This window comes from Phocoena phocoena, chromosome 7 (assembly GCF_963924675.1).
Source record: "Phocoena phocoena chromosome 7, mPhoPho1.1, whole genome shotgun sequence".
In the NCBI taxonomy this organism is placed as follows: Eukaryota; Metazoa; Chordata; class Mammalia; order Artiodactyla; family Phocoenidae; genus Phocoena; species Phocoena phocoena.
Window position 1 is genome coordinate 68053467 of NC_089225.1, and position 27672 is coordinate 68081138.

Below are 27672 nucleotides of genomic sequence, written 5' to 3' on the forward strand. Positions count from 1 at the left end.
AATTGGAGGTGAAGGGAGAGGTTGAGAATGGTGGCATTCTAGGCAGAAGGAGGTACAAAGAAGCAAAAATATGCAGAAGTGGCAAATACTCCACTCTGGAACATCAGGTACATGTAGAGAAGTGGCAGTCATTTCTTACTTTAAGTTTTTAGGGTAAATATAAAATAACCCAGTGTTATCTGTAGTGTTTGTATTAAAATGTTTTGCTTCAAAGGGTATTATAGAAAATTCATTGAATTTTTTCCAGCAAATTAAATTGTTATACTTTGGTAGATTACTATGCTGTTAAAAAACATGCATTCTACCACTTTTACATGGTGTTGAAGTCTATAATTCTGAAAGCAAAAAGGTCATAGTTTATTTGGAAAGTAAATAAAATAAGCACTGCAAATTCTTTTACTCTCTTCTTACTTGATAAATTATTTGCTTTATAACTTAGGGATATATTCTACACACATGAGAGTGTTATTTAGTTAAATATTGGTTTGGTCTGTGCCCTTCAGTTTAGCACCTAACGTCAAGAAAGGTGCTACTCAAAATAATGATTTTGCTATTTTGAAAAAAAATATATCTAGACTCCAAATATGGCCTTTAGAAACATATGAGAAGAGTACTTTAAAAATCTTTATCCACTACTGTGATAAGGAATTTAAGGTAAAGGATAGGTTTGATTAATTTTTATAAATGCTTATAAAGGTATATTGTAATCTGAGGTAGTATAGATTATATGAAACACTAATTTTTTTCAGAGAATTCTTATGTGTGGACCACCCCCTTTGATTTCAGGCCTGTGCCCCACTGTACCACTGGAGGACTGAAATGAAACAGGAGAGAGAGCCTGTTGGAACATGCTTTCTTCAGGATGGTACAAAGACTGTTGAGTATGCTCCATGCAGATCAAGTATGTATAGGAAATTGACCAGCTTTTACAAAGAGGTTTGGGAAGCCTAGGCTGTTAAAAAAGTGTGTGTGTGTGTGTGTGTGTGTGTGTGTGTTAAAATTTGTAGACATACGGTGCTGTTTGATGACAGCAAAATGAAGGCAATTTTATTAATGTAAAGAAATTTAGACTATGCAGGCAACAGGCTTATCTTTCTCCCTAAGAACTAGTTTTCATCTTCCTTGGTCAGTAATAATTAATATTTGATTTTGGAAATCTGCATTTTTAGTCACTATTAGTCAAAATGTGCTCCCTTGAGCTTCTCTAACAGAGGTGCAGACCCCACAGCTAACGATTCTGATTCAGCAGGTCTGGGTCAGGCCTAGCTACCTTCATTTTTAACAGACAGGGTAATTCTGATGGATACCAGAATTTGAGAACTGCAGCTCTATATTAATAATGATGTTAAAAGTCAAAAATAATTGTCATAAGGAGCCAGAGTTTTTATAGGAAGGTGAAACATTGGGGTCAGGAGTCAGAGTCTGAATTTCCTTGCTTTTAATCAGTCTCTTTGTCAGTCTGTCGACTAAGCTCACTCCTCTTGATCTAAAAGATCTCACCCTGTTCTCTAATATTATTTGAAATTTCCAATGAAATTTATATTGTGACTAAAGATGATTTTGAGCACTTGTAATTCTGATTATGCTTTTCCAAACTCTGTATACTTTTTCCTTCTTGGAGATTGCAGTCCTTTTGCTTCTCCACTATTGTTGAATTGGCCACCACTCCAGATCCTCTTTATATCAGAAACATAAAAATAGCTTCTTGAAATGCAGTGTGGTGTTTATACCTGGACCACTTCTTAGGCCGTTACTTTTTCTGTTCCACTGGTCACCAGGTAGTGTAGTAAAGAGAATTAATAACAAAAGTACAACATGTAAGACTCTTATTGCTAGACTTTTTTTCCATGTTAGGTAACTTGTGACACCAAAGTATCTATTTAGTCTTCAAAATTCTAAGCCGTTGAACCTCTGAGAAATTGCAAAATGAATCCATTAAACACTTATTTCTTAGCCCACTGCCCTGGCCCTACTTGTTGTAAGTGGGAGGTAAACATGAAAAGAATGATACGTACCCATAACCACTTTATTAGAGTAGGTCAGAAAGCACACCCTGCGAGAATGGAGGAGGTGGGCAGATTTATCCTCAGTGTCTGACTACACCACCTTCTGTTGTTGGTGTTTTGGTCATAGTGCTGTTGTCTTTGGTGGCATGTGGAAAATGTGAGGACTAAATTTGTGTTTTTAATTTCTGTATTGCAAAAATGTTCCTATGGTGAGAAGATAATTTCGTAGCTCTGAAGCATGAGCTAACCCTTATGTGCCAGGCTTGTAACCTATTGTTTATGTGATGGACACACCTGTAAAATCACCTTTATTCTTTTCTGATACATGTGGGAACTGAGATCCAGACAATTGAAGTCATTTTTTCCTACATCTTATGGTAGTGAGTGATCTAATGAGGATTTTAACCCAGGTCTGTCTTATTCCAAAGGAATCTTTTCCCTGTATTACTAACAATAGAAAATGTTTTCCATTTCTATTTCCTCTGTATTAAGCACAGCTTTTCTACAGAGAATACTGCTTTCAAAAGTGCAGGTTTGGGCCTTCCCTGGTGGTGCAGTGGTTAAGAATCTGCCTGCCAGTGCAGGGAACACGGGTTTGAGCCCTGGTCTGGGAAGAACCCACATGCCGCGGAGCAACTGGGCCCTTGAGCCACAACTACTGAGCCAGCGCATCTGGAGCCTGTGCTCCGCAACAAGAGAGGCCGAGATAGTGAGAGGCCCGTGCACCGCGATGAAGACTGGCCCCCGCTCGCCGCAACTAGAGAGGGCCCTCGCACAGAAACGAAGACCCAACACAGCCAAAAATAAATAAATAAATTTATTTTAAAAAAAAATAATAGTCACAGGACAAGACAGCTCCCATTCTACCATTTAATAGCTTAGAATACTATTCACATGTCATGAAAATTGCTAAACATTACAAGGGAAACACTTTAAAAAAAAAAAAAGTGCGGGTTTGGATAATTCCTGATGTAAGAAGACAAGAACCCTTCTGAAGACAAGCATTCTAACGATGATCCCTTGAGGATATACTGCCATGTTCAGCTAGTATTTTTCATCATTTTGCCTCTTTAGTAACGACCAGTTCTCTTCTTAACATGTATTTAAAGGATTAAGACTGCATGATGTAGCTGCTCATAATGCTTTCACTTATTTGGTTTAAGCACAGACATTTTAACCTTATTTTCTGAAGTATTTAACATCCAAATCAGATCAGCAAACTATGGCTTGTGAGTCTGTTTTTGTAAATAAAGTTTTATTGGAACATAGTCACACCCATTTGTTTACATGTTATCTATAAAGGGAGAGTTGATTCCTTGCCACAGAGACTGTATAGCCCCTAAGCCTAAAACATTTATTACCTGGCCCTTTACAGAAGATGTTTGCTGATCCCCGATCTCAATAGTAATACCTCAAATATTAGAAAAAGCAGAGAGAACAATCTTAAAAATATCAAAGTGAATGCCTTTCTTCCTAATAAGCTGGCTTTCAGTATCTCTTGATCATTATATGTACTTTAGGGCTCAACCTTTGAAGTATTAAGCTACCTGCAGCCCGAAGTGCAAGGGGCAACCTGCCCAGAGAAGAACGCTCAAGAGTGGGAATCTCAGAACTTGGGTTATATTCTTGCACTCTGCCAACAACCTGTATATCTATAGTCATGGGTGATTCATCACTGGTAAAACGCTGATTTAGGCAAAAGACTTCAGAGATGCTATTTTTGTATTTTATGTCTTTTTCATACTTCAATAAATTGTGTAACCCAGTGGCTGATTTTACGCGAGGCTGCCAGTTTTGTAGGGCTACACTGCCAACTTCTTGATAACTGCTTGTTTTGGTGGTGGTAGTTTGTGGGTTTTGTTGTTGTTCATTTGTTTGTTGTTTGCTTTCTTTTTTTTAACACCTTTATTGGAGTATAATTGCTTTACAATGGTGTGTTAGGTTCTAATTTATAACAAAATGAATCAGCTATACGTATACATATACATATATCCCCATATCTCCTCCCTCTTGCGTCTCCTTCCCACCCTCCCAATCACTCTAGGTGGTCACAGAGCACTGAGCTGATCTTCCTGTGCTATGCAGCTGCTTCCCACTAGCTATCTATTTTACATTTAGTAGTATATATAAGTCCATGCCACTCTCTCATTTCGTCTCAGCTTACCCTTAACCTTCCCCGTGTCCTCAAGCCCATTCTCTACGTCTGTGTCTTAATTCCTGTCCTGCCCCTAGGTTCTTCATAACCAATTTTTTTTTTTAGATTCCATATATATGTGTTAGCATACGGTATTTGTTTTTCTCTTTCTGACTTACTTCACTCTGTATGACAGACTCTGGGTCCATCCACCTCATGCTTTTGTTTTTAATGTGACCTATATGGATCTGTGGAACGTCACTCTATAAAAGTTTACCTTATTACTGATTATGTTTGCTTTTGGCTTCTCATTACTGTATCTATGACCATTCTTGGCATTGTACAATAGGCTAAATGTCTTTCTGTTCTAAAAGTGCCTGAACCACAAATCATATGATTGAAATACTCTTTCATCTCCATGCTCAGACTGAGTCTTTGTTCTTTCTGTCTACTTTCTGATGATAATGTTATTTGCATATAGATTTTTCTCAGTTGTGATTTCTAGTTTGTTTTTTCTTCCCCTTGACGGTTGCTTAGGGAATTATAAATGCACTTCTGGCTTGAGATATTGCAGCCTAGTGGTGTAGACACTCCTCACCTCAGGTCCATGCTCTTTTATTTACTAGATGGTTTACCAGAGTCAAGTTCCTTAATTTCTGTGAGCCTCAGTTTTCTTATATGTAAATTGTGACTAATAATAGTATCTCTCATAGAATTGCTGTATAGATTTTAAAAGATTTTAAATGCTTTAGTACGGTACTGGGCTCACAGAAATTAAGGGCTTAATAAACAGTAGCTGCTCTTACTATCATAACCAATAACATTATTTATAATATTGTCAGGCTTAACAAATAGCAGAAATATTAATTGTCCATAGAAATAAAAACAAAAGCCTTCACTGAAGTAGATTATAGTCAACATAAAATTCTTTACATTCGCACTGTTTAATAGGTACCTGTTAAAATTTTAAAGGACGGTTATGTTTCTAGCTGGATGTTCTGGGAAACCAAATAAAGTAGATAATTGTACAGTATGATAATCAAAAAAGGATGTCTTTATAAATAGCTTGAAATAGTTCCCCAGATGCAACTCGAATAAAGGAAATAAACGGCTGACTTGAGGTCAGGGCAGAATTCCTTAGTATGATTCACTAGACACTGGAAGCCCCAGCCCTGCATTTTCCCATTGCCTCTTGGTTAGAAAAATTTACATTGGGGTAGCATTATACTCTTGAGGCTATTTTCTAAAAAAAATTCTAAATTTAGATATTAAGTGTGTAATCTTGGGGCAGTTCCCAGGTTTTAAAATGGGTTCAAAATTTTAGATGGGATTATTTGACAAAAATTCTTGTGAGTTGTCCTCATGACTGAAAGTAGATATTTTTGGTTCCTGTATTTGGGTGGCAAATACAGGAATACTATAGCAAAATTATTTAGATATTGTGACATTGACTACAAGAATTCCTTGATGACTGAAGAGCAGCTGTTTTTCATTGTTGCTTATTATCCTCAAAATAAAACAAGGAAGAGTCTTCAGGCTCACTGTTACTTCTAGGTACAGTATTACTCATGATTAGAGTTAATTTATTATTAATTAGAGTTAATTATTATTGGCCAATTTAATAATTGAGTATAAAGGAGTAAAACAATTGAGTCTATTATCATTTGGAGAATACTTAAAAGTGTCATGTTTAGGGCTTCCCTGGTGGCGCAGTGGTTGAGAGTCCGCCTGCCGATGCAGGGGACACGGGTTCGTGCCCCGGTCTGGGAAGATCCCACATGCCGCGGAGCGGCTGGGCCCGTGAGCCATGGCCGCTGAGCCTGCGCGTCCGGAGCCTGTCCTCCGCAACGGGAGAGGCCACGACAGTGAGAGGCCCGCGTAACGCATAAAAAAAAAAAAAAAAAAAAAAAAAGTGTCATGTTTAAAAAAGTTGACTTTCTAAATGTGTTGTGAGAGTAGTTTTCGTATTTTGCTCATTGCAGAGTATTAAATTAGGGTCTGGCCATCTCCCCAAATTCTGAACTACTTTTTTTCAGGTTTGTTGTTGTTGTTGGATATAAATGTATATATAGGAAATGTATCAGGAATGTAGGTATCTCCTTTAAGTATTCATAATAACTTAGTGAAGACCTAACAACTGTAGGAGAATAATAGTAAGAAATAGAAATTTCAGATTGGAGTTTTTAACTCGATTAAAACTCATCATTGTTTTATGAAATCAAAGTATGAGTCATAACTAGTAATTTTTAAAAAATGGAATGAAATATAATATGTGTATGTTGGGTTGTGTGGGCTATGATATAAACTATAATCTTGTGGGTTGTGGTTAAAAATAAAAAGTTTGAAATCCACCATCTTAGGTGATCTTTCTGTACCCTGCTGACTGGTTCAGGTACTTTCATCTCTCTCTGTTGCCATTTCTGATTAATGGGTGCTGGTAAACATGCATACTAACTTTTTTTTTTTTTTTTTTTTCGGTATGCGGGCCTCTCAGTGCCGTGGCCTCTCCCGTTGCGGAGCACAGGCTCCAGACGCGCAGGCTCAGCGGCTGTGGCTCACTGGCCCAGCCGCTCCGCGGCATGTGGGATCCTCCCAGACCGGGGCACGAACCCGTGTCCCCTGCATGGGCAGGCGGACTCCCAACAACTGCGCCACCAGGGAAGACCCATACTAACTTTTTTAGAATGTGTTAATAACTCATTAAGTGCCTGAGTGAATGAACACTCTCAGAGACTAGTACATTATCTTACAGTTAGAGTGATATCAGATTTTTCTTATGTTTTGTTTTGTGTTGTTTGTTTTGGGGTTTGTGTATATTTCCAATCTTTTTATTTTAGAAAATATTGATGCTGATGGACAGGGATTTTGTCAAGGAGGATTCAGCATTGATTTTACTAAAGTAAGTTCTCATTTAAGACTGAGTGAGATTCAGATCTACCTTATTATCTAAGCCATGGTTAAAAATTAACTGGTTAATACTTCAGATTCTCTGTAACTATTACCTGTTTTATGAAAACAGCTAATAAAAATGACCCATGCATTTTGATATCCGTTGCTTTATATTATTCTCTCCCTAGGAGACATTGCTTGTTTGAAATAGACATCAAAATGGAATGAAGGACAGTAGAAAATCTCCTGAGTAGAAGATAGATAGCTGTTATGACTTAATATTAATATTAGAATTTCCAGTTGGATAAATTTATAGACTATTAAACCTTTCTATTTTTGACTGAAATTGAGTTTTTATAAAAGCTAGCAATGGGAGCTTTCTTACAAAATCAGAGTTTAGTTACATAAAAGTTGAAAATCATGCTTATTTACCATCTATTATGTGCCTACAGGCAACAAGTAAAGTTGAAGCAATTTAATTATTGTAAGAAATCTCATATACAGGGCTCTATGTATTTTTAACTAAGCTGATATGCTCTCTAGTTGATAGTTTTTAAGCTATTTTTTAAAAATAAGAATTCCATTTATATTTTCAGAGGAAATTTTTCTTAAGTACTTTTCTTTATGTAATTTTCTTTTGTGTGTTGGGGTTTCTTTTTTGTGGGATATATGAACATTTTGAATATCAAATTGAGACTATTAATTACCCCTAGAGAAGTCTCAAAAATACATTGCTTGGTTAAAAGTAGAGCTTCCTTAGAAAGCTTAATATGGCTTTCTTAGAAAATGCAAACAGAAGTGCCTTAAATTTATTAAAACAACAGAAACTATAATCATGATTCAGAAAAACTAATAAAGCATTTTCTTATTTTTTTAAATTTGTATTTTGTCTGTATTAAAATTTTTTTTCTAGATGAGGTACTGGTAATTATAGTTGACTCTCCTTATTAAGTAATTGATTTTAATTCACTCAATTTGAAATTCATAATTCAAAGCTTATTCATAATTACTTATAATTTAAAATTTAAGGAAGCAAAACAAAGAGAGGTAAAGTATATTAATGCATATTAGGTTTCAGCTCATATGATGTGTTTTCAAATAGGTGTTGTACTAAAGCAAAAAGTGTCCTTATTTTCTGTACTTATGCCAGTACAACTATAACCCCAGATATATTCCCATACTATGAACAGTCATTGCTATATTAACTGTTTGCTTTCTTCAACTCATTTCTGAAAAATGGTGTCATTTTAAAGCAGACAACTTAGAAATATCTTTTACATAGCCATGGCCAGAGGTTGTTGAAAGCTTGAAAGGCTATATGTCCATTTGGAGAGAGAAAAATTTTCTCTTAACCTCCAGCAAGAGGAAATTTTAAAATATTATGTTCAAACACTAACTACCTTGAATTAGATACTTATAATTTGTTACAGATGTAAGAAATGCTAGTCAAGTATAATTTGTATATATAATATACCCTGAAAAATTTACCCTCTAACCTCACTCTTGTTTAGATATGCAAGACACTAAAATTTTTCCTTTAGCTGAAAAATTTTTACTGATTATTAGAAAGGAAATTTGCCTATGTAGTCACAAAGGTAATATACAGAATTAAGGAGTGACTTTTTTCTTACTGTAACCAATAATACTATGCTGATGGCACTTCATACTACGTGTGTGAAGCAGCCAAGATCTACGAATCTATATGTATATATATGTTTGTATATTTTCACATATTAAGTGAATATATTATAAGTTTCCTTTTTGATATTTATTGCATTGTGTTTTAGAAAAAGTATAGTGAAAATTACTGAATTAGATGAGTTTAAGACTTATGATTTTGTTTGCTTTAATATATACGTGTTTAATATATGCATATAATATTTGTATATATATGTCATATATACATATATACTTGTATATGTAGCTTTTATGTTTATTACATTGCTCTCCATTTTTAAAGATACCTGTTTTAAAATATGTATCTTTTTGTTTGATTTAATCTAGGCCGACAGAGTACTTCTTGGTGGTCCTGGTAGCTTTTATTGGCAAGGTAGGTTAATCTTTCAAAAACTACCCAATAATGACTGTGTTTCAGACTCATCTGGCTTATCATGTGCCTATGAGACCTTTCAAATTATTTTAAACAAAGAAATGGAAAAATAAAATTTAAATGTATAATCACTATCTTTGTATAAATTGTATAAAAATTGTATACAATTTTTTTAAAAAGGACTATAACATCTTATAAGGTGTATGTAAAATATATAAATATATAACATAATATATAACGTATATTATATATATTCCTAGTAGAAAATAAACTGAATATTTTAAAAGTAAATTATAAAGTAAATTAATAAAATAATTTATTTTTATTGTTTATGATATGTACTTTTTCATCTCTGTACTTCAGAGGAAATGATGTAATTAAGCATTAGAAAGTGTGTGGAACTGATTTGTAATAGGTAAATTGTGGCCTTCCAAAAGCTCATGGTTTTAAACTTAATTTGAATTTGCACATTAAAATATTTAAATGGTTATTTTCTCATTAATCGCTGACATCAAGAATGATTTCTTTGTGTTTGGGGAGTTTTTTAAATAGAGTATCTTATTAAGTTTCAAAAGAATATATTAAACTGGCATTGACGATTGATGTAAAGATAAAACACTACGTTCTTTAGTCATTTTCTGAGGACTAATAAAATTACCATTTGAACAAATGTATAACAGATCATTATTTTCTGACAGTTTGAAAATAGGTAACTATATCTGCTTATTTTCTTAGTTTATGATTCATTTATCATTAGAGACACATTTATTTAGTCAATATAGTCACATGTTTATTTTCTGCTAAAAAGTGCCATTTACCAGATTCTGTTATTCAAGCATTGTCAATATTTGGAAGAACTGGAAAATCTATGACTATATTGATTTGCAAGTACTTTCTGATTCTGAATTTTACTTCTGTATTCTGCACTCTGCTTTCTTTACTTGCTTCCTTGTAGGAAAACCCGTGCTTTTGCTTTATAGAAAGGGAAACTAAAAGAGATTTGCTGAAGGAAAACAGGATGGAAGGAAAATAAGAAGGAATGAGAAATGGGAATAAGTGAAAAATTGGAAGGGATGGCAAAGGAGAAAAAGAAAAATCAGGCAAAGAGGATCAGTATGAGAAACATACTAAAACTGAAAAATTTGAATTTCTATGAATTGTACCTCTTGGAAAATGAAATGATTTAGGAAAATTATACTTGAGTTTTACAGTTTTACAATAAAAATTAAAATAGCGGCTCTGACTCTATGTAAGAAAATAGATATTAATGCTTTCTAATTAGCTATAAAACATGGATTTATTTTTCTTCTTTACTGCTAGGTATGTTCTTCAGTGGAAGGGCGGGAAGTGTCTGATGAGCATGTGAGGGAACCAAAGATAGATTTTGTGATTCTGAGTCAGGACTCTTTGTTAACTCTGCCTTTTTAAGAGACACAGCTGTGAACATGTTTAAATGACTTGTTCTTTTAATACCTTGAGCATGCACAATGTATGCATTCCTGTTTATTATAAATTAGGACAGATACTATTAATATTATATTCACTAGAGATTTATTATAAATGGTATATAATATGTAACTGAAAACTCAGTGACTGGGCGGAGAATATTTTGTTTTAATAAGATTAAAATCAGCACGTTTCACCGTGAATACGTAAGATATTAGGATGAATTTTTCTATAGATCTCAGAATTGTCTCTGTAAGAATAGAGAAAATTATAATGGTGTTTTATTCCAAAGACATGATAAGTTTTCCTGTGTTCTTTGATTCAAGAAATATTTAATGAATCCCTCCTATGTGTTAGGTACTGTTTAGGCACAGAGGGTAAAGTAGTGACCCAGACAGAAAGTGTTTCTGCCCTACAAACTCAGCTTATGTGACTGGAAAAATTGGAACAAGATTAATATCTTTAGCTATTATGATTTTCTTTCTGAAATAGCAGAAATGAAGAGATTATTTTTCATATGTTATGGAGATGGCATTTGATAAATCAAACAACCTTTCTTGGGGCAGGGAGGCAGTCGATTTTTATGTAGTTCTCTGGATTTCTTGTGTACTTAATAACTTAAGGTTGGGAAGAAAAGTGAACTCACTCATTCAGGCTGCTTTCATAAAAGTGTCCAAATAACTTGTTAAACAAATCAGTTTAACAAATTATTATGAAGGTAAAAGTAATTATTTCAGTAGGTTTTTCAAATTCTAACTTGAAATTTGGTTTGGAAACAATCTTTGATTTTATGATTCCATTTATTTAACATTGATTTTTTTTTTAGTGAATTAAAACTAATTCTGCATTTATAAATTTTTGTTTTTTAGCAGAGTAATTTTAAGTACTAGCTTGAATAGAAATAATTATGACTTAAAAATAATCAAATTTCAGATTTAGTATTATGAAGAAGAGTTATTTAAGGCTAATAATTAGAAAGACATATCTAATCTATTTTCTTTCATGCAGGTGCTCTCCATCATCTGTGTCATAAAGTTCCCATTAGAAACTTGTCATTTATTTTATATATTTTTTTCAGGTCCACACATTTCAAATTATAATTTATTTTTTGTATTTATTTCAGGTCAGCTCATTTCAGATCAAATAGCAGAAATTGTATCTAAATATGACCCCAAAGTTTATAGCATCAAGTATAATAACCAGTTAGCAACTCGGACTGCACAAGCTATTTTTGATGACAGTTACTTGGGTAGGTAAAATCAAAATATGGATTCATTTTCTGGTGTTGTGGTGGATTTGTCCTGTATTTACATATGCTGCTTTCAGTAGGAAAATCTTTTATGTGAAATAGATTAAGATTTTCTTAAAATATAGGGAACATATTTGTTATGAATACTTAGGTTATACTGTATGTCAGTAACTGAAATTTAAGAGGATGATTATTAACACAATGATAATAATAATAGATAACCTTTAAGATATGCTTGACCCGTCCTGGGCATTGTTCTAAGTGCTTACTTGTATTAACTCATTTAGTCCTCACAACAGGTCTATGAAAGTGTCCTCATGTTTTACTCCCATTTTATAGATAAAGAAACAGGCACAGAGAGGCAAAATAATTTGCCTAAAGCCCCTCACTTGTAACTTGCTTTTCTGAGATTCCAACCCAGGCAGTCTGACTCCTGAACTTTTATTCACTATGTTAAACTACAGTTTTGGTTTAGGATTTATTAACTTTTGTTCTCTCTCTTTAAATTTCTCATATTCATTAAACCAAAAAATACATGACAGAAATAGTATTGTGCTGATTGAGAAAACCTGTTGTCGCTTCTTTATGATGAATGCAGATTTACCCTGTTTTTAACTGACTCCTTTGTAAAGTTGATAAAACAGGTTTATATTTCTAACAGAGATATACTGTTTAAGTATTTAACTCCATTATTTTCTTTAAGATATATTTGTCATATACATATGAATCTATTACTCCTAGAGGACAAAATATTACATAATTAAAGGAATTACTTGAAGATATTTTCCAGGAAAGCTTAGTCAGCAAGTACGCTGAAGATAACCAGTCCTGCCCTGATGGTGTCTTACCTTTGGTTCCCCTTTAGGTTACTCAGTGGCCGTCGGAGATTTCAACGGTGATGGCATAGATGGTATGATGCACTTGAACTATATTTAATCTTCTTTAAAAAAATGAGGCTAAGCATTTGAAACAAGTGGCATAGAAAAATTTCAGCAATTAAAGAGTTTTGATATTGAGCTTGGTCTCTGGTAAACTTTCTCTAGCAGCCAAGGGGGCTGAGGGCCTCAGTGACCTCTTGTCTGCTCCTTTCCAGGCCCCAGCACTTCAGTTATTTCTTCAGCTCCTTCATTCTTGATTTCAGCAGATTCAGTTCTCTTGGAGAGGCATAGTTTAATAGTTTCTTCTTTCTTCAGGCCCGTAATTTGTAACCTTACAAGCTCTGTCAGTAAGGCTGTTACCCCATCCTCTCTCTGTTCATCTTCAGAGCTCAATCTGGGGATCCTAGGCTCTACCTGATTTTGATCACATTTCTGTGCCACTGCTACCTCTACCCTGTTTCACTTTGCTCTGAATTATCTTTCATTACTGTATGTTTAGCTTTTCTTCATTCTTAAGCCCTTTTCTCTTGTCTCTTCTCTTTCACAAGACTGTGAATACCTTGAGGGCACACATGCATTTATTTGAGGTTCTCAAGAATCTTTCCATGTTTCTTAAAGATTTGACTTTGTGGTTAAAAAATGCTGGGGTCATTTATTATGGAGTACCAAGTTTTTAAAATCTCTTACTCATTGTCTACTGAAATAATACTTAAAGCTTTCTGACATAACCACTTACTCCTGCAGTTGCCAATACTGGCCTTAAAAATGAGTAATTAAGTTTTTTCTTTTCAGACTTTGTTTCAGGAGTTCCAAGAGCAGCAAGGACTTTGGGAATGGTAGGAAAGTTAAAAGGTGTTTTCTAAAAATATCTGGGTTGTTTTATATTTTACTCTATTTCATATGCTTTTGTTTTTCCTGCACAGGTTTATATTTATGATGGGAAAAATATGTCCTCCTTACACAATTTTACTGGTGAACAGGTATGCTTTTAAAGTGTTGTGTTTTGTTTTATTTTTTTTCTCACTTAACATTTTAACACCAGCACTTCCTAATGTCTTTAAAACTTTTCTTAGTAATATTCTGATGGTTTAATATTCAATATATAGTAACTGTTTAATATTTGATATTATAGATATAAAATAAGCTTTAAATATTTCTCCTTTGTTTTAACCAAAGTGATTTGTTTAAGTAAAGACTTGTAATTGCCCTAATAGCTTTTTTTTTTTTAAAGGAAATGCAGAATCTAATTGCACACATACAAAACCAAAAAATTCCTTTTTCCTTGCTGATGATATTAAATTATCGTTTAAAAAATGATCTCTGCCTTTTAATTTTATTAGATGTAAAACAAAGCGTGGCCCAGATGTGTTTACTATAGATATTACAAGTAAACTTCATTTGTGCTACAAGAAATAAAACATTCTTCAGTTAAAACTTAGTACTAGACATTCTCTACAATTACAGGCGTTTTATAATATTCTGTATTGTATGACTCAGAGATTGAAGTGGTAAGTTAGTACAGACATACCTTGTTTTATTGTGTTTTATTTTATTACACTTCATAGATTCTGCGTTTTTTACAAATTGAAGGTTTGTGGCAACCCTGAGTTGTCAGATGATGGTTAGTATTTTTTAGCAATAAAGTATTTTTAAATTAAGATATGTACATTGTTTTTTTTAGACATCATGCTATTGCACACTTAATAGACTATATAGTATAGTGTAAATGTAAATTTTATATGTACGGGAAACCAAAAAATTTGTGTGACTGACTTTATTAGGCTATTTGATTTGTTGTGGTGGTCTGGAACTGAACCTGCAATGTCTCCGAGGTACGCCTGTAATGATAAAGGAAAAATTAATCAATAGGTAGAGAAAAAACGTCTCAGTTTGCAGATCTGGGATTTAAGCCCACTTCTTGTTCAGTTGACTCTGTTGGGCTTTGTGAGAGGATTGATAGGATGGGAAACTAGACCCAAGGTCCCCAGTAACCTCTTCCCGTTTGTGTGGTGGTCAGGGTTGACACCTGCAGTTGACAGCCATTAGGCTTGTGGCAGGGGTGGCTGTCCCTTTGTGCTATTGTGACTTCTTCATCTCAAGCAGCTTCTCCTGTCCGATGACCACGTGTGTCTCTGGATCTTGTACTTGATCCTTGATGCTTTCTTTCTCTGTTCTTCCTCAGCTCTTTTGTGGGGGAAAGCACGGGCTTTCCATTAGGACAGACGTGGGCTCTCACTACTCACTACTACATTGGGCAGGGTGTTTCCCACTGTAAATCTGGTGGCTCATGTATAAAAATAGGGATACTGGTAACTTGCTCATGGGGTTGTGGTGAGAATCAAAGGAAAATATTTTAGTGATAATACCCAGGCCAGGACTTGTCTCAGTAAATGCCATCCTTTCTTTACAGTTTCAGGCCTGATGCCCTGAGAGACCAAGGCCCAAGAATAGTATTCTGTTAAATTCCAGTCAGCACTTCATCATGGTACCCCAAATACAATGCACTTTATTACCTTGTGATTGAACACAGATTGCACTTTTCATTTTCTCAATTATACTGTATAAATTCAAAATAGATTAACATATTAATCTCCCATATCATTCCCTCCTGATAGCTCAGCTAATCAAATTTTGGAAGCTTTGCTAACTTTACGTTTTTTTGGTATGTTGACTCATCCTTCATTTTAGTTTGTCTTTAATCTCTCACCTCTCCTAGTTTTGTATGTCGGAGTCTCTTTAGAACTTTCCTTTTTCACATGTATTTCCAGCCAGGCTGCTCTGTCTGTGATGGCCAGCAGTCTCCTGTGGTGGGGAGAGGACATTCTTTCTCCCTCTGCAAAACAAGCCCATGATAAAACCAAGTACATTTGTACTGTGTGTAATTCAAAAGCAAAACCACTGGCACATAGTTGATTGAGATGTGAAACAAAAATGAATTCCAGTCTCTATCTTTCCGAACAGTAATTTCTTTAGAGTTGTAGTGGTTTCACATAGGAAGAACCATTTATGACCTATAAATAATTATTATTTTTACTGCATAGGCATCATTTATAACTTCTTGGGTTCATTTGAAACATCTGTTTGTGACTGTTTCTCTTTCTGGTAGTGTGTTTGTCTGGTGTGCTTTGGGTAAGTGGAGAGGAAGGGAGACAGTAGGTGGGGCCTTGGAAGGAGGCGTGATTGTATTTGGACTTAAATGGCATGTGCTGAAGACACCAAAATGATATACATGTGCTATGTCTTGCCAGTAAATCTAGGAGAGTATGCAAGCCTCATTAACTGATTGTCATTGTTTTGGTAGGATAAACGAAAGAAGAAATTTAGATTGAAGCACTATATGCAGAGAAAAAAATAACCCTTTCTATTTCATAAATATACAACAAATATTAACTGTCTAAGCTAGTTGGATGAAATGTAAACATTTCATTTTCATCTTATTATCCAGATGGCTGCATATTTTGGATTTTCTGTCGCTGCCACTGACATTAATGGGGATGAGTAAGTTTAAAAAAATGTTTCCAGAAACAGTTTTCCTCTGTGTTTATGAACGCTTTACTAAAACTAAACATTTTTTCTTCTGTTTCTCTGTCCCCTTCCTGCTAATCTTTCTATTTAAGGAACCGATTTGAAGCAACCTTAATCACAAATACTAGAAAACCTTTATGTTGTTAATAATTTCTTTCAATAGCTTTTATAATATGAAGGAATAAAGTAACTTTATGAATTACTCATAGTTTCTTAAAAGAGCTGAAGGAAGGCTTGAATTAGAAATGATCATTTCAAATGTGGCTATACGAGCTGTAGAAAGAGGAAAACTTGAGTTTTAATAAGAAAGAAAATGATTATTAGTAGTCACATGGAATTTGATCTTGCTTTTGGTGAAAAAGATTATGTTTTTTAGTTACGCAGACGTATTTATTGGAGCGCCTCTCTTCATGGATCGTGGTTCCGATGGCAAACTCCAGGAGGTGGGGCAGGTCTCAGTGTCTCTGCAGAGAGCTTCGGGAGACTTCCAGACAACCAAACTGAATGGGTTTGAGGTCTTTGCAAGGTTCGGCAGTGCCATAGCCCCTTTGGGAGATCTGGACCAGGACGGCTTCAATGGTAAGGTCAAAGTTTATAACAGCTGTGTGTCCTGATTTTCTGTGTCCACCTGGAAAAGTCCTGTACCCCACGCATAGAAGTTCACTTGAACAAACCTCCTTCCTGGAAAGAAGGATTTGAGTGACACACGAGGTTCAATGACAAGTTGCTCGTTTTCCTTAAAAATCAGAGCAAATTTTTCAAAAGTTGATTCTCATGAGTTATTATTCATGCAGCCTCAAATTAGAGTGTTAGAGTGGTTAACTTAAAAAAAAATTTTTATTGGAGTATAGTTGATTTACAATGTTGCGTTAATTTCTGCTGTACAGCAAAGTGAATCAGTTATATATATATGCATTCTTTTTTAGATCCCATATAGGTCATTACAGAGTATTGAGTAGAGTTCCCTGTGCTATATAGTAGGTCCTTATTAGTTATCTGTTATATATATAGTAGTGTATATATGTCAGTCTCCATCTCCCAGTTTATCAAAGTGGTTCATTTTAGAAAGGAGCTTGCATTCCCAGGGAGCCCAGTGTGAGCTGGTGATTTTCTGTGTCTCTGTCCTGCTTAGCAGCAGTGCCCTCTGCTGTCCATTTGGATACAAGTGTAAAAAATGCTCCCAGGCATATTGTCAAGGCAATGCTGACCCTAATGCATCCCTCAAAGGTATTATTTGCCACTAATATTTTATTGTTGCAGCTGTCCAGAATATTCTGAGGGAGGTTATACCTCCCTTCATGGGGACAAGTAAAAAGGTATAAGCTCAGTGTTTTATAATAGTCCCATTTAAAAATTTAATTAATAGCTGTAGATATCTTTAAAAATCAAACTTGGCATCTACTATAGAGTAAAATATAGATTACAAATTACCAAGTTTTTTTTTAAAAAAGAATACTGCTAAAAACCTTTCTAGAGGTCACAAAATGAAGAATTGAACTGTTGGTTTGTTTATATAATCAACAATATATAGGGATATGCCCCTGAAAATGTAAAGAAAGTTATAAATTAAGATGAAAGCTTCAAAAATGCAGATGACTCTCAAATCTCCCAGTTAGTAGTAGGAAAATGTTTGTTTGGCCTCAAGACCCCACTCCTGCCTTGTGGGTAGTTTTATGTCACACTAGAAGTGTCATCTCTCACCCTAGAAGTTTTCATTGTTAGTGAAAAACTACTCAAGGGGACATTTTGCTTCCTAAAATAGTCTTAAAGATTTTTTACCACCAAGAGAACTTAACGTAAATCAAATGGAATTCTGGTATAAAGTTCAACATAGAACTGTAAAAGAATACTATAGAACAGACCAAATCATTACTTATTGATAACAAAGACTACCTAGAAAACACAGGGCCAGATTCGAGGTTCTACCTTGAACACATCTGAGTTCTTTGCTATAGCTGGGCCTGTCTCCAGGTGTTTTGGTAGAGCCTGGACATGTTTGCTGTCACCTTGAATTGAGGATATTCCACACACTTTAAAGAATGTTTCTTTAATATCAGGATCCAGACAACATCTCATCCTGTTTTCCCTATTTCTATTAAAATGTATTATCTGTGAACACAAAAATTATAAGCAATGACAGCTAAAAAATATCGAAGTTTTACAACGATTTTACAAAGAGATTTTACTTTTAGAGATAGATACCATAGAGGATGATTTTATTCTCCCAAAGTGTCTCCTGGGGGTCTTATTGTCCCAAAGAGTAGATTGTGAATGACAGTGTCTTCAGGAGAAAATGATCTGAGCTGTTATTTATATAACTATATTTATATAGTTTATATGTATATATATATGTATTTGTAGTTTATATGTATATATAGTTTATATATACATATAATGAAGTATTAGTTGTAACCTGTATCTTTTCCTTGTTCAGACCTGATGACATTGACTCTTTGTTATGTCTTTGCTGCTGTTTTCCTCCCTTTCCACTTACACCCACTGGAAAAACCCTACGTATCATCAAGAGGGTTGCCGAAAGCAAAACAATAAAATTATGTTCCACAATTATGTGGAGTTTTTGTCAATACTTCTCCAGAAAGGCAGTGGGAAAAAACACAGAAAAGAGAAACTAAAATGATCAAAGGAAGAGACTGATGACATGAAAAAGTAGGGCTCTCCAGACTAGACAGATACCAGCCAAGAGAAAAGATGATTAGAATGTACAAAATAATGAAAGGTTTAGAAAAGGTAAGGAGAATTTTTAAAAACCATCTCTCAACAGTAGAGCCATATTCTGTTGGAAAATTGTATTTTAATTAAAACTTTCTTAATGCACGTGTCAATTTAGAAGTTATATTTATCTTTTGAAACTTGAAAAAGATAAGGAAGGACTCTTACATAATTTAAATACTACTTTTTATTTAAGGATAACAAATTCTTAGTTGGTGCTTACTGCAGGCCAAGCACTGTTCTAACTGCCAAAAATGAGAGGATAAATTAGAGCCCATCCATGTCCTTAAGGAATTTAGCGTCAGTAGGAGCAAGTTTAATGTGAACAAGTAAACATTGGAATGTAGTCATCACAGTGTTTGAGATATTCTTGGGCATGATGGTCTTAAAGAAAAGACGAGTGACCAAGGTGTCTTTGATGTCTCAGGGGTTGCAGCATTGAGGGGGCTGAAAACATTTCAGGTATATTAAGTAAATAGAGTCAGTTTGGAATGGCTGGTACATAGGGGCTATCATAGGCAAGATGGACACATCCTTGCTCTCATGAAATTTATGTTTTGTGGAGGAGCCATAGAGTAAACACATAAAGGGGAAATTTGGATAGTGATAAAGGCTGTGGGTTTAAACAAAAAAAGGCAAGGTAACGTGATAGAGTACCTAGATGGAGAGGGGAGAGTGCATTGCTCCATAGCATGGCCAGGGAAGACCTCTCTGACAAGATGACATTTGAACTGTGATTTGGACAAACAGAAGGAGCAAAGCTTGAAAAGCTCTGGAGCAAGAACTGTTAAGGCAGAGGGAACAGCAAGTATAAATCCAGAGATGGGGACTAGCTTGCTGAGTTTAAGAAACAGAGAAAAGGGCCGGGATTGGTAGGAAGAGTGAGTGAGGGTAGACTTGGGGTTGGGAGTGGGGTGATGAATGGACAAACCAGGTAACACGTAAATGCTTTGGGAAATAAGGATTTTAAGAAGGAAGATAACATGATATTAACATTTGGCAGTTTTGAAGAGAATGGATTATAGGGGCAAGAGTAGAAGTGGGAGGCCACTTAGGCTGCTTTAGGGGTCCAGGCAAAGAATGAGAATGGCTTGTCCAGGGTGGAACCAGCAAAGATAGAGGGAAGTGGGCATAGTTATTTGTAATATATTCTAGAGTGAGGAAAGGTCATAGTGACTATTTGGTGTACTGTTTTGTTTTTAAAGCATTTCAAACTTTTTATTGTTTATTTCATTTCAGTATAAGTTGAGCAAGATAGAGATGAAATCATAACTTTCAACTTTCTGAGTCAGGTTGACTTCTCAAAAAACCTGAAAACCATGCCCAACTAAATTAACTAGAATTTTAAGAGCTAGAATGAACCTTAGAGGAATCTTTTTACATGTCCCTTCCCCTCTATTTTAAGGATGAGGCATTTGAGGTCCAGAATGGTTAAGCGATTTGTCCAAGGTCAGACCCGGAATATCTGGTTAAGCGATTTGTCCAAGTGATTAATTAAGCTTGGACAAACCCGGACAGACTGGAATATCTGGCTCCAAATTAATGTCATTTCCATACAGTTTTGCTTGAATCTCCTTGAATTTGGTTGTTGCTTTTGAATTAAGAGTACCCTACTGCCACCACGCATGGCTGCTTTGCCTGAAGTAGAGAGCCTGGCTGCCCAGAGGACTCATTCCTTCTTGGAGGACTTCCTACTTTGAGTAGCAGGTTGTCATCTTGGACATCACCACATGAGGGTGCCGTGGGACCACAGCTGCCTCTGCTTCCTGTGCAACTCCCGGCCGCAGGAAGTCGCCTAGGTCCCATGGGGTAGCCCAGCCAAAGGGAGAGGAGAGAATGGCCAGGATGTGTCCTGGAATGGGGAATGGGAAAAGTTCTTTCCCAGAAAGAGAAGAGAATTGTACATGCGATCCCAGTGGAAATAAAGGTTTTATGGCATTGGTTTTAAAAAAAAAAAAAAAAGAGTACCCTACTGAACTTTGAACCGATAAACATGATACATGGGTTCTAAAGATGTTAAGATCTTTTCCACAGAAATAACGATGAGTACTAAGACTTCCTTCTCTCCATCCTTGCCGTCCTCCCTCCCACTCTCCTTTCCTCCTTTCTTCCTCACCTTCTCCCCTCCCTCTTTTCCCTCTCCTCCCTCTTCCCCTCTTCCCCTCTTCCTTTTCCCCCTCAGATATTGCAATTGCTGCTCCATATGGGGGTGAAGATAAAAAAGGAATTGTTTATATTTTCAATGGAAGACCCACAGGCTTGAATGCGGTACCATCTCAGATCCTTGAAGGGAAGTGGGCTGCTCGGAGCATGCCACCAAGCTTCGGCTATTCAATGAAAGGAGCCACGGATATAGACAAGAATGGATATCCAGGTGCTTTCCTAGAAATACAAAGAGCGTCTTAGATTTTTCGGTCCTAATAGCAAGTAGTATTAGTTACTGCTCTCTTGATTTCTGTTATAAATCATTTAAATTCAGTATTTCAACTACTGTTCAAGCCCTTGCCGTTGCTCAAGGCACTGTTCTCGTTACTGAGGGGATACAAAGCACAGACAGCTCTGTTTCCTGGGAGCTTCCAATAGAAAGCACGTACTTCTTTTATTGTCTTGAAGTCTGTAATGAAATGTCAGAATGTGGAAGCTATAAACAAAAGCTTAGTCTAAGTTTTCAGATGTCAGCCATCTCTTTTTGTTTTTAATGGTCTAGCAGTTTTATGGACTTGACTAATCATCGTGATTTTTACGAAATATATTATCTCAGTAAATTCTCACAATAAGGCTGGTGAGGAATATGAGGTAGCTTAGCTCATTATTATGTCATTTTCTGGATGAGAAAAAAGACTGAGAAAGGTAATTTGCCCAAGCTTGCCCACTGGTTTGTGCCGGTACAAGAAGTGAGGCCTTTTTCTGGCTCTTATATACTTTGGAATATTTTAATGGATCTAGGATCATAACGGATATATTCTTTAAGTGAAATATAATGTGGAAAATTTAATTACTTTGCTGTTCAAACAGTTAATGAGCTCAATATATAACATGTTGAAGTGCTTTTAGAAACAGGACATGAAGTTGATTCTTATCTATGTTACTGTTATTTCAAGAATTTTTTGTTATAAATTGTAATATATTTATTATAGAACTTTTAGAAAATATAGCAAAGCATATCATTCAATATGCTTTCTTTTTTCCAGTGCATTCACATAATTTTTTTAACAAAATACAATTATGCACTGTTATTAGCGTATTTTATTCACTTAAAGTATTACTATTTCCCCATGTTATTATTCTTCTGAAGCATGAATTTATGTTTTCCATTCTATCAAATATTTGTATCATATCTTATTTAACTTTATTTTGGGGCATTTGTATCCTTATATATAATTCCGGTGCATTCCTCTGATTATTTCCTTAGGACAAAATTCTAGAATTGCTATGTCAAAGATTAGGCACTTTTTTTTTTAAGGCTGTTGATACACCTTGTCAAATTACAATCCTAATCCCTCTAAAGAAGGTTTTGCAACTTTTTAAAGCACTTACCAGCAGTAAGTGAGTTATTTTCCCACATTTGTGCCTACACTGGTGGTCATCTTTTATTTCTTTTTAAAATAACTTTATATGATAGGTGGAAAATGTTATTTTGTTTTAATCTACAGTTTTGGATTATTAGTGAGGGTAATAAGCATTTTTGTTTACTTGCATATATATATATATATACTTTTATGAATTTCCTTTCTACATCTTTTTTTCTCCATTTCTATTGGAATGTTGTTTTTCTTTTCTTTCATTCATTTTTTTTAAACTTGTGGCTGTTCCTTAAATATTGAGGGTTTTAACTCCTTAACTCTTACATATATTTCTCAGTTTTGTCATGTTTTCTTTGGGGGCATAAAGAAATTCTTAATTTTTATGTAATCCATTGTACCTGTCTTTATGGTTTCTCATGTACTTTTCTGCTTAGAAAGGGCTTCGTCAAATTTAGCTTGGGTATACTGAGAGAGAGTTCTGATTTCATTTTTTCCTAATTGTGAACCAGTGGTACCAGCTACGTATAAAAACTAATGCATTCTATTCTTTTTGATTTGGATGCTATCTGCTGTCATTATAAGCATTCTAAGTACAGTTGACCCTTGAACAACGTGAGTGTTAGGGGTGCCAACCTTCTGCGCAGTCAGAAATCCACATATAACTAACTGTACACTCGGCCCTCTGTATCCACAGTTCCACCTCTGCGGATTCAGCCAACCTTAGGTTGTGTAGTGCTATAGTATGTGGAACAAAAAGTGGACTTTTCTCAGTGGAAAAAAAGTCCGCTTATAAGTAGACCCGCGCAGTTCAGATCTGTGTTGTTCAAGGATCAAGTGTATATGTATTGTGCTTTTTTGGTTTTGTTTTGTTTTTGAAACAAAATAAGTAAATGAAAAAGAGAAATTTTACAGTGAAATTGTAAAATCCACAGGCATCTATAAAGCTTTTTCCTTTGGGGATGTGTGTGTTTGCGTGGTATACACTTCCTTATTGTTGCTGAATTTTACTGTGTATCCATTAAAAAGATTCTTGTCTACCTGGATGGATGAAAAAATTAGTTTTATGATGAGTGTTTGCCATTGATGATAGCATATTTAAAGTTTTCATATACATTTTAGCCTTTTGGATGTTGTCTTACAACCAATTAATGAAGAATAGTTTTGAGACTATGTCTGTATCTTTATTATATGCGTTGAGAGCTTTATGGAATGATATGTGAATTAAAAAAAATCATTATTAACATATTTTTCTGCTCTCTTTTAAGACTTAATTGTAGGAGCTTTTGGTGTAGATAGAGCTGTATTATACAGGTAAGCATTTCCATATCTGGTAATATAGGAATATTATGAATTATATGAAAATTTTATAGTTAAGCACCAGTGTTTGAATTTCAGTTTAATTTTCTTGAAGTAATGATAAAATTTGTTCTTTCTATTTAAGATTTGCTTCAGGCAAGTAGTAATGATACAAGGAGATCCCAAAGTAGAGAAAGCTATAGATTTTTTTTTTTTTTGGTGGTACGCGGGCCTCTCACTGTTGTGGCCTCTCCCGTTGCGGAACACAGGCTCCAGACGCGCAGGCTCAGCAGCCATGGCTCACGGGCCTAGCTGCTCCGCGGCATGTGGGATCTTCCCGGACCGGGGCACGAACCTGTGTCCCCTGCATCGGCAGGCGGACTCTCAACCACTTGCACCACCAGGGAAGCCCTAGATTTTTTTATTTAGGAAAGCATTCAGAATTTTCCCTTTTTGTTCTTTAAATTATGTTCAAAGGTGTTCTCCTGTGTTTTAGATTATATGAGTTTAAAATTATAGGAGTTTACATTTTCCTCTAAGAGACAAGAACTTAACTTGGTGTTTGTGCCATAGCATTCTGTGACCACAAGGGCAGTATGTAATGATTCCCCAAATGAATATTTTTATTAGAGCAATATGTATAAGTCCACATATCTCCGTTTCCCAGCTTCATACATATTCCCAGTATTTCTCTGAATTTCATCAATTCCTCGTGCCTTACAATATCAACTAGCATCCCAAGTAGATTAAGATGTTTACTCCTCTATGGACTGTGCTTATACATGGCAGGAAAACTAACACTGGTACTATGTAGTGGAGGTTGTGATGGGTCAACTTGATTGTGCTTCTCGGGGCAGCTTGTGTCTGTACAGATTCCAGGATTTATCATGATTGAGACAGATACACTGCCTTGAGGCTGCTGTATTTTTGTACAGAGCGTAAACCTGTGCATCTGAACTTTGGAAGCTGTATTTTAATTTATTGTTTCAGTTTTTTAAATTGCTATTAACAAAGTAATACATACATGTGGTAAAAATTCAAGCAATGTAAAAAGGGCATACAATAAGAGAAATATACTTCCTCTCACACCAGTTACTAGTTTTATTAGTATATCCTATCAGAAATATTCTGTGCATTAAAAAATTATGTGTGTGTGTGTGTGTGTGTGTGTATGCATCCTTTGTCCATGGTGTTTTTTTCCTCTCATTATGTCTTGGCTATTATCATCCCATATTAGCACAGATGGCTTTACAGCACTCATTTCCCCCACTGTATTGCACTGCATTAGGTAGATATCCCACAACTTGTTTAACCATCTTGCTTTAATGGACTGCATTCAGATAGGTTGTGACCAGTGGTCCTGCTTTGCCTGGAACTGAGGGGGATTTACCAGGTCATGGGACTTTCACTGATAAAGTCAAGACAGTCCTGGGCAAACTGGAATATTTGGTCCTGCTAAGTTTAGGTTGTTTCCATTCTTTTTGCTATTATAAACACTGCTTTAGTGAACATCACACTGTATATGCAATGAATGTGAACCTGAAATGCTTAGATCAATCTAACATTTTAAATAACTTTTTTTTTCTTTTCTTTTCTTTTAAACCAGGGCCAGACCAGTTATCACTGTAAACGCTGGCCTTGAAGTGTATCCTAGCATTTTAAATCAAGACAATAAAACCTGCCCACTGCCTGGGACAGATCTCAAAGTTTCCTGGTAAGGATGTTTGTTTAGTAATAGTTATTATTGTGATTATTGGTTCAGTCATTATAAAAACAATTGAAAATGGAGGGGGAGGCTGAAATATTGCTAAAGCAGTTTCTGTGGGTATACTCTATTTTCTTGTCATAGATTGAACTATAGAAATATTGTTCCAAAGAAGATATGTAGAAGGCTCTAGAAATATGCTATAAACTAGTATAAAACTAATTTAAAAAAATTATGCATGCTCAGTGAATATATTCAAAAATAAGATTTCAGAACTCATATTTAATGCTAAACAAGCCTGTGAACATTTTCATTTTAATTTTTAAAAACTAATGATCTTTTTCAGATTTAATATCTGTGACTAGCTGTACGAAAAAAATAGTTTGTTTTAATGTATTGGTCTTCTATTTGTTCTTTTACTAGTTTCTAAAGAAAAATATATTTTTGTAAGCTTCATGTCTGAATTCTTCTCTAGTCCAGTATTTCTTAAGTTTCCATTATTTGTATGTTACTTTTCTCTATGTTGTATGATTTTTTTGCTATGTTTTCATTCTGCCTGTATTTATAATTTTCTTAAGGCTTTTTTCTTTAAACTGACTCATGATTCACTTTAAAACATATTAAAATAAAATAGAGAAACCAGTGTCTTTCTCATACATGTCAAAATAAACATAAAATTAATAATGAAAAGTCTTGACCCATATATAAACTCACCATGGGGAATTCCCTGGTGGTCCAGTGGTTAGGACTCTGCACTTTCACTGCCACGGGCCCTGGTTCAATCCCTGCTCGGGGAACTAAGATCCCGCAAGCCGCATGGCACGGCCAAAGGAAAAAAAAAAAAACCTCACCATGAGTACTCCACTTTGGGAAACACTGTTCACTTCATGTTCCTTGCTCACATAGAAAAATCAGAGAGAACTTACAGAAGAAGGGTAAAATGATTGGAAGCTGGGAAAATTTTCCTTCAGAAGAGCTAATGAAAAGATATTTTTTCTGATTTTGTTTTTGAATTATGTATTATTGTTATTAAAATCATTTTTCAAAATTTTGTTTATAATAAAATATATTAAATAAATAAACATGTATATAATAAAATTTTTATTTCTTTCATTGGATTGCATTAAAAATTCAGTAATATTTAGTCTTCATTTTCATTGACTGGCAGTGAAGTTGCTTTCAAGATTTTGTAAGTTTTACTGACTTTCATCCCTTCACTCACCCTTTGTGTCCTGGTGAAGTTGCTGCACATTGCTGATGATGTGCTTATGATTATGGCAACAAGGTGAAGGCTTCGAATACACTAACTAGAGCAGTAGCTTTCATATGTTTTCGAATATGACGTGTAGGATGAAATACATTTTACATCATAATCCAGTAAACACATGCATGTAATTAAAACAAAATTTTCATGAAATCTTACCCTTGATACTTAACTCAACTTTACATATTCATTTTTTTAAGATGCTGGACACACCCATTAAACTGATGTCATAACCTAGTAATAAATTGTGAAAATGCTGTTCTAGAGGAGCTTGCTAATTAAAGGGAGCTTTATGGGGCTTTTTCATAAGTGAGACATTTATTTTAAATCTGGACTGTCATTTCACCCATTTAAATTTATCAACAGATTCTATAAGCTTGACAGGAGGTGAGGAAATTCTTTTCTTTCTCTCTTTCTTTTGTCTCATTCCTTTCCATGGAAGGAAACATGCCTAAATTACTGAAGGATGAATTAGATTATTCTGTATAGCTTCATGTTTTAAAAATAATATTAAGACATAAAGAAAGATATAAGGCTTCACAAAGTGAACTAAGTATTAGAAATATGAGATTTAAAAAAAAAGAAATGTGAGATTTGGGTGATAATAAAAAAATGTCTAGCTAAATGAATATTATCAGTGTAACAAAAGTGTAACAACAACAAAAGTTTTCGAATCATACAGACCAGAGTTTGTATTCGAATTCTTTTCAATATGTGTTCCATGAAAATGGGAAAATTAATACCATCCAAGCCTCAGTTTTCAATCTGTAATATAGGGATGATAGCTTATCTAATAGGTTATTATGAAGAATGAGAGTGTATTAGGTATCCTAAACTGGCATAGTGTAAATATTTAATTTTTTAAGCAATATACTATAATTTCATCTACTTTGTGTATTTTGGGGGGAAAGGGGGAAACCGTTACATGGTAATATCAGATTATGTCACCTATAGTGAGTTTTTCAAATAATAAATA

The 27672-nt window shown here is 34.9% G+C and overlaps 1 protein-coding gene across 4 annotated transcripts in view; it reads left to right on the plus strand.

Moving 5' to 3' along the window:
* ITGAV (integrin subunit alpha V) overlaps nucleotides 1-27672 on the plus strand; it is an 82687-nt gene that overhangs the window by 34067 nt on the left and 20948 nt on the right. For 3 of the 4 annotated variants that reach the window (XM_065881192.1, XM_065881189.1, XM_065881191.1), the window contains exons 4-15: nucleotides 787-901; nucleotides 6978-7039; nucleotides 9034-9079; nucleotides 11649-11774; nucleotides 12640-12684; nucleotides 13445-13488; nucleotides 13576-13632; nucleotides 16098-16150; nucleotides 16554-16756; nucleotides 21090-21281; nucleotides 23697-23742; nucleotides 25334-25441. In XM_065881192.1, the coding sequence (XP_065737264.1) occupies nucleotides 787-901; nucleotides 6978-7039; nucleotides 9034-9079; nucleotides 11649-11774; nucleotides 12640-12684; nucleotides 13445-13488; nucleotides 13576-13632; nucleotides 16098-16150; nucleotides 16554-16756; nucleotides 21090-21281; nucleotides 23697-23742; nucleotides 25334-25441 (1097 nt within the window). The remainder of the gene's footprint in view (nucleotides 1-786; nucleotides 902-6977; nucleotides 7040-9033; nucleotides 9080-11648; nucleotides 11775-12639; nucleotides 12685-13444; nucleotides 13489-13575; nucleotides 13633-16097; nucleotides 16151-16553; nucleotides 16757-21089; nucleotides 21282-23696; nucleotides 23743-25333; nucleotides 25442-27672) is intronic. The other variant, XM_065881193.1, reaches the window with a different exon arrangement.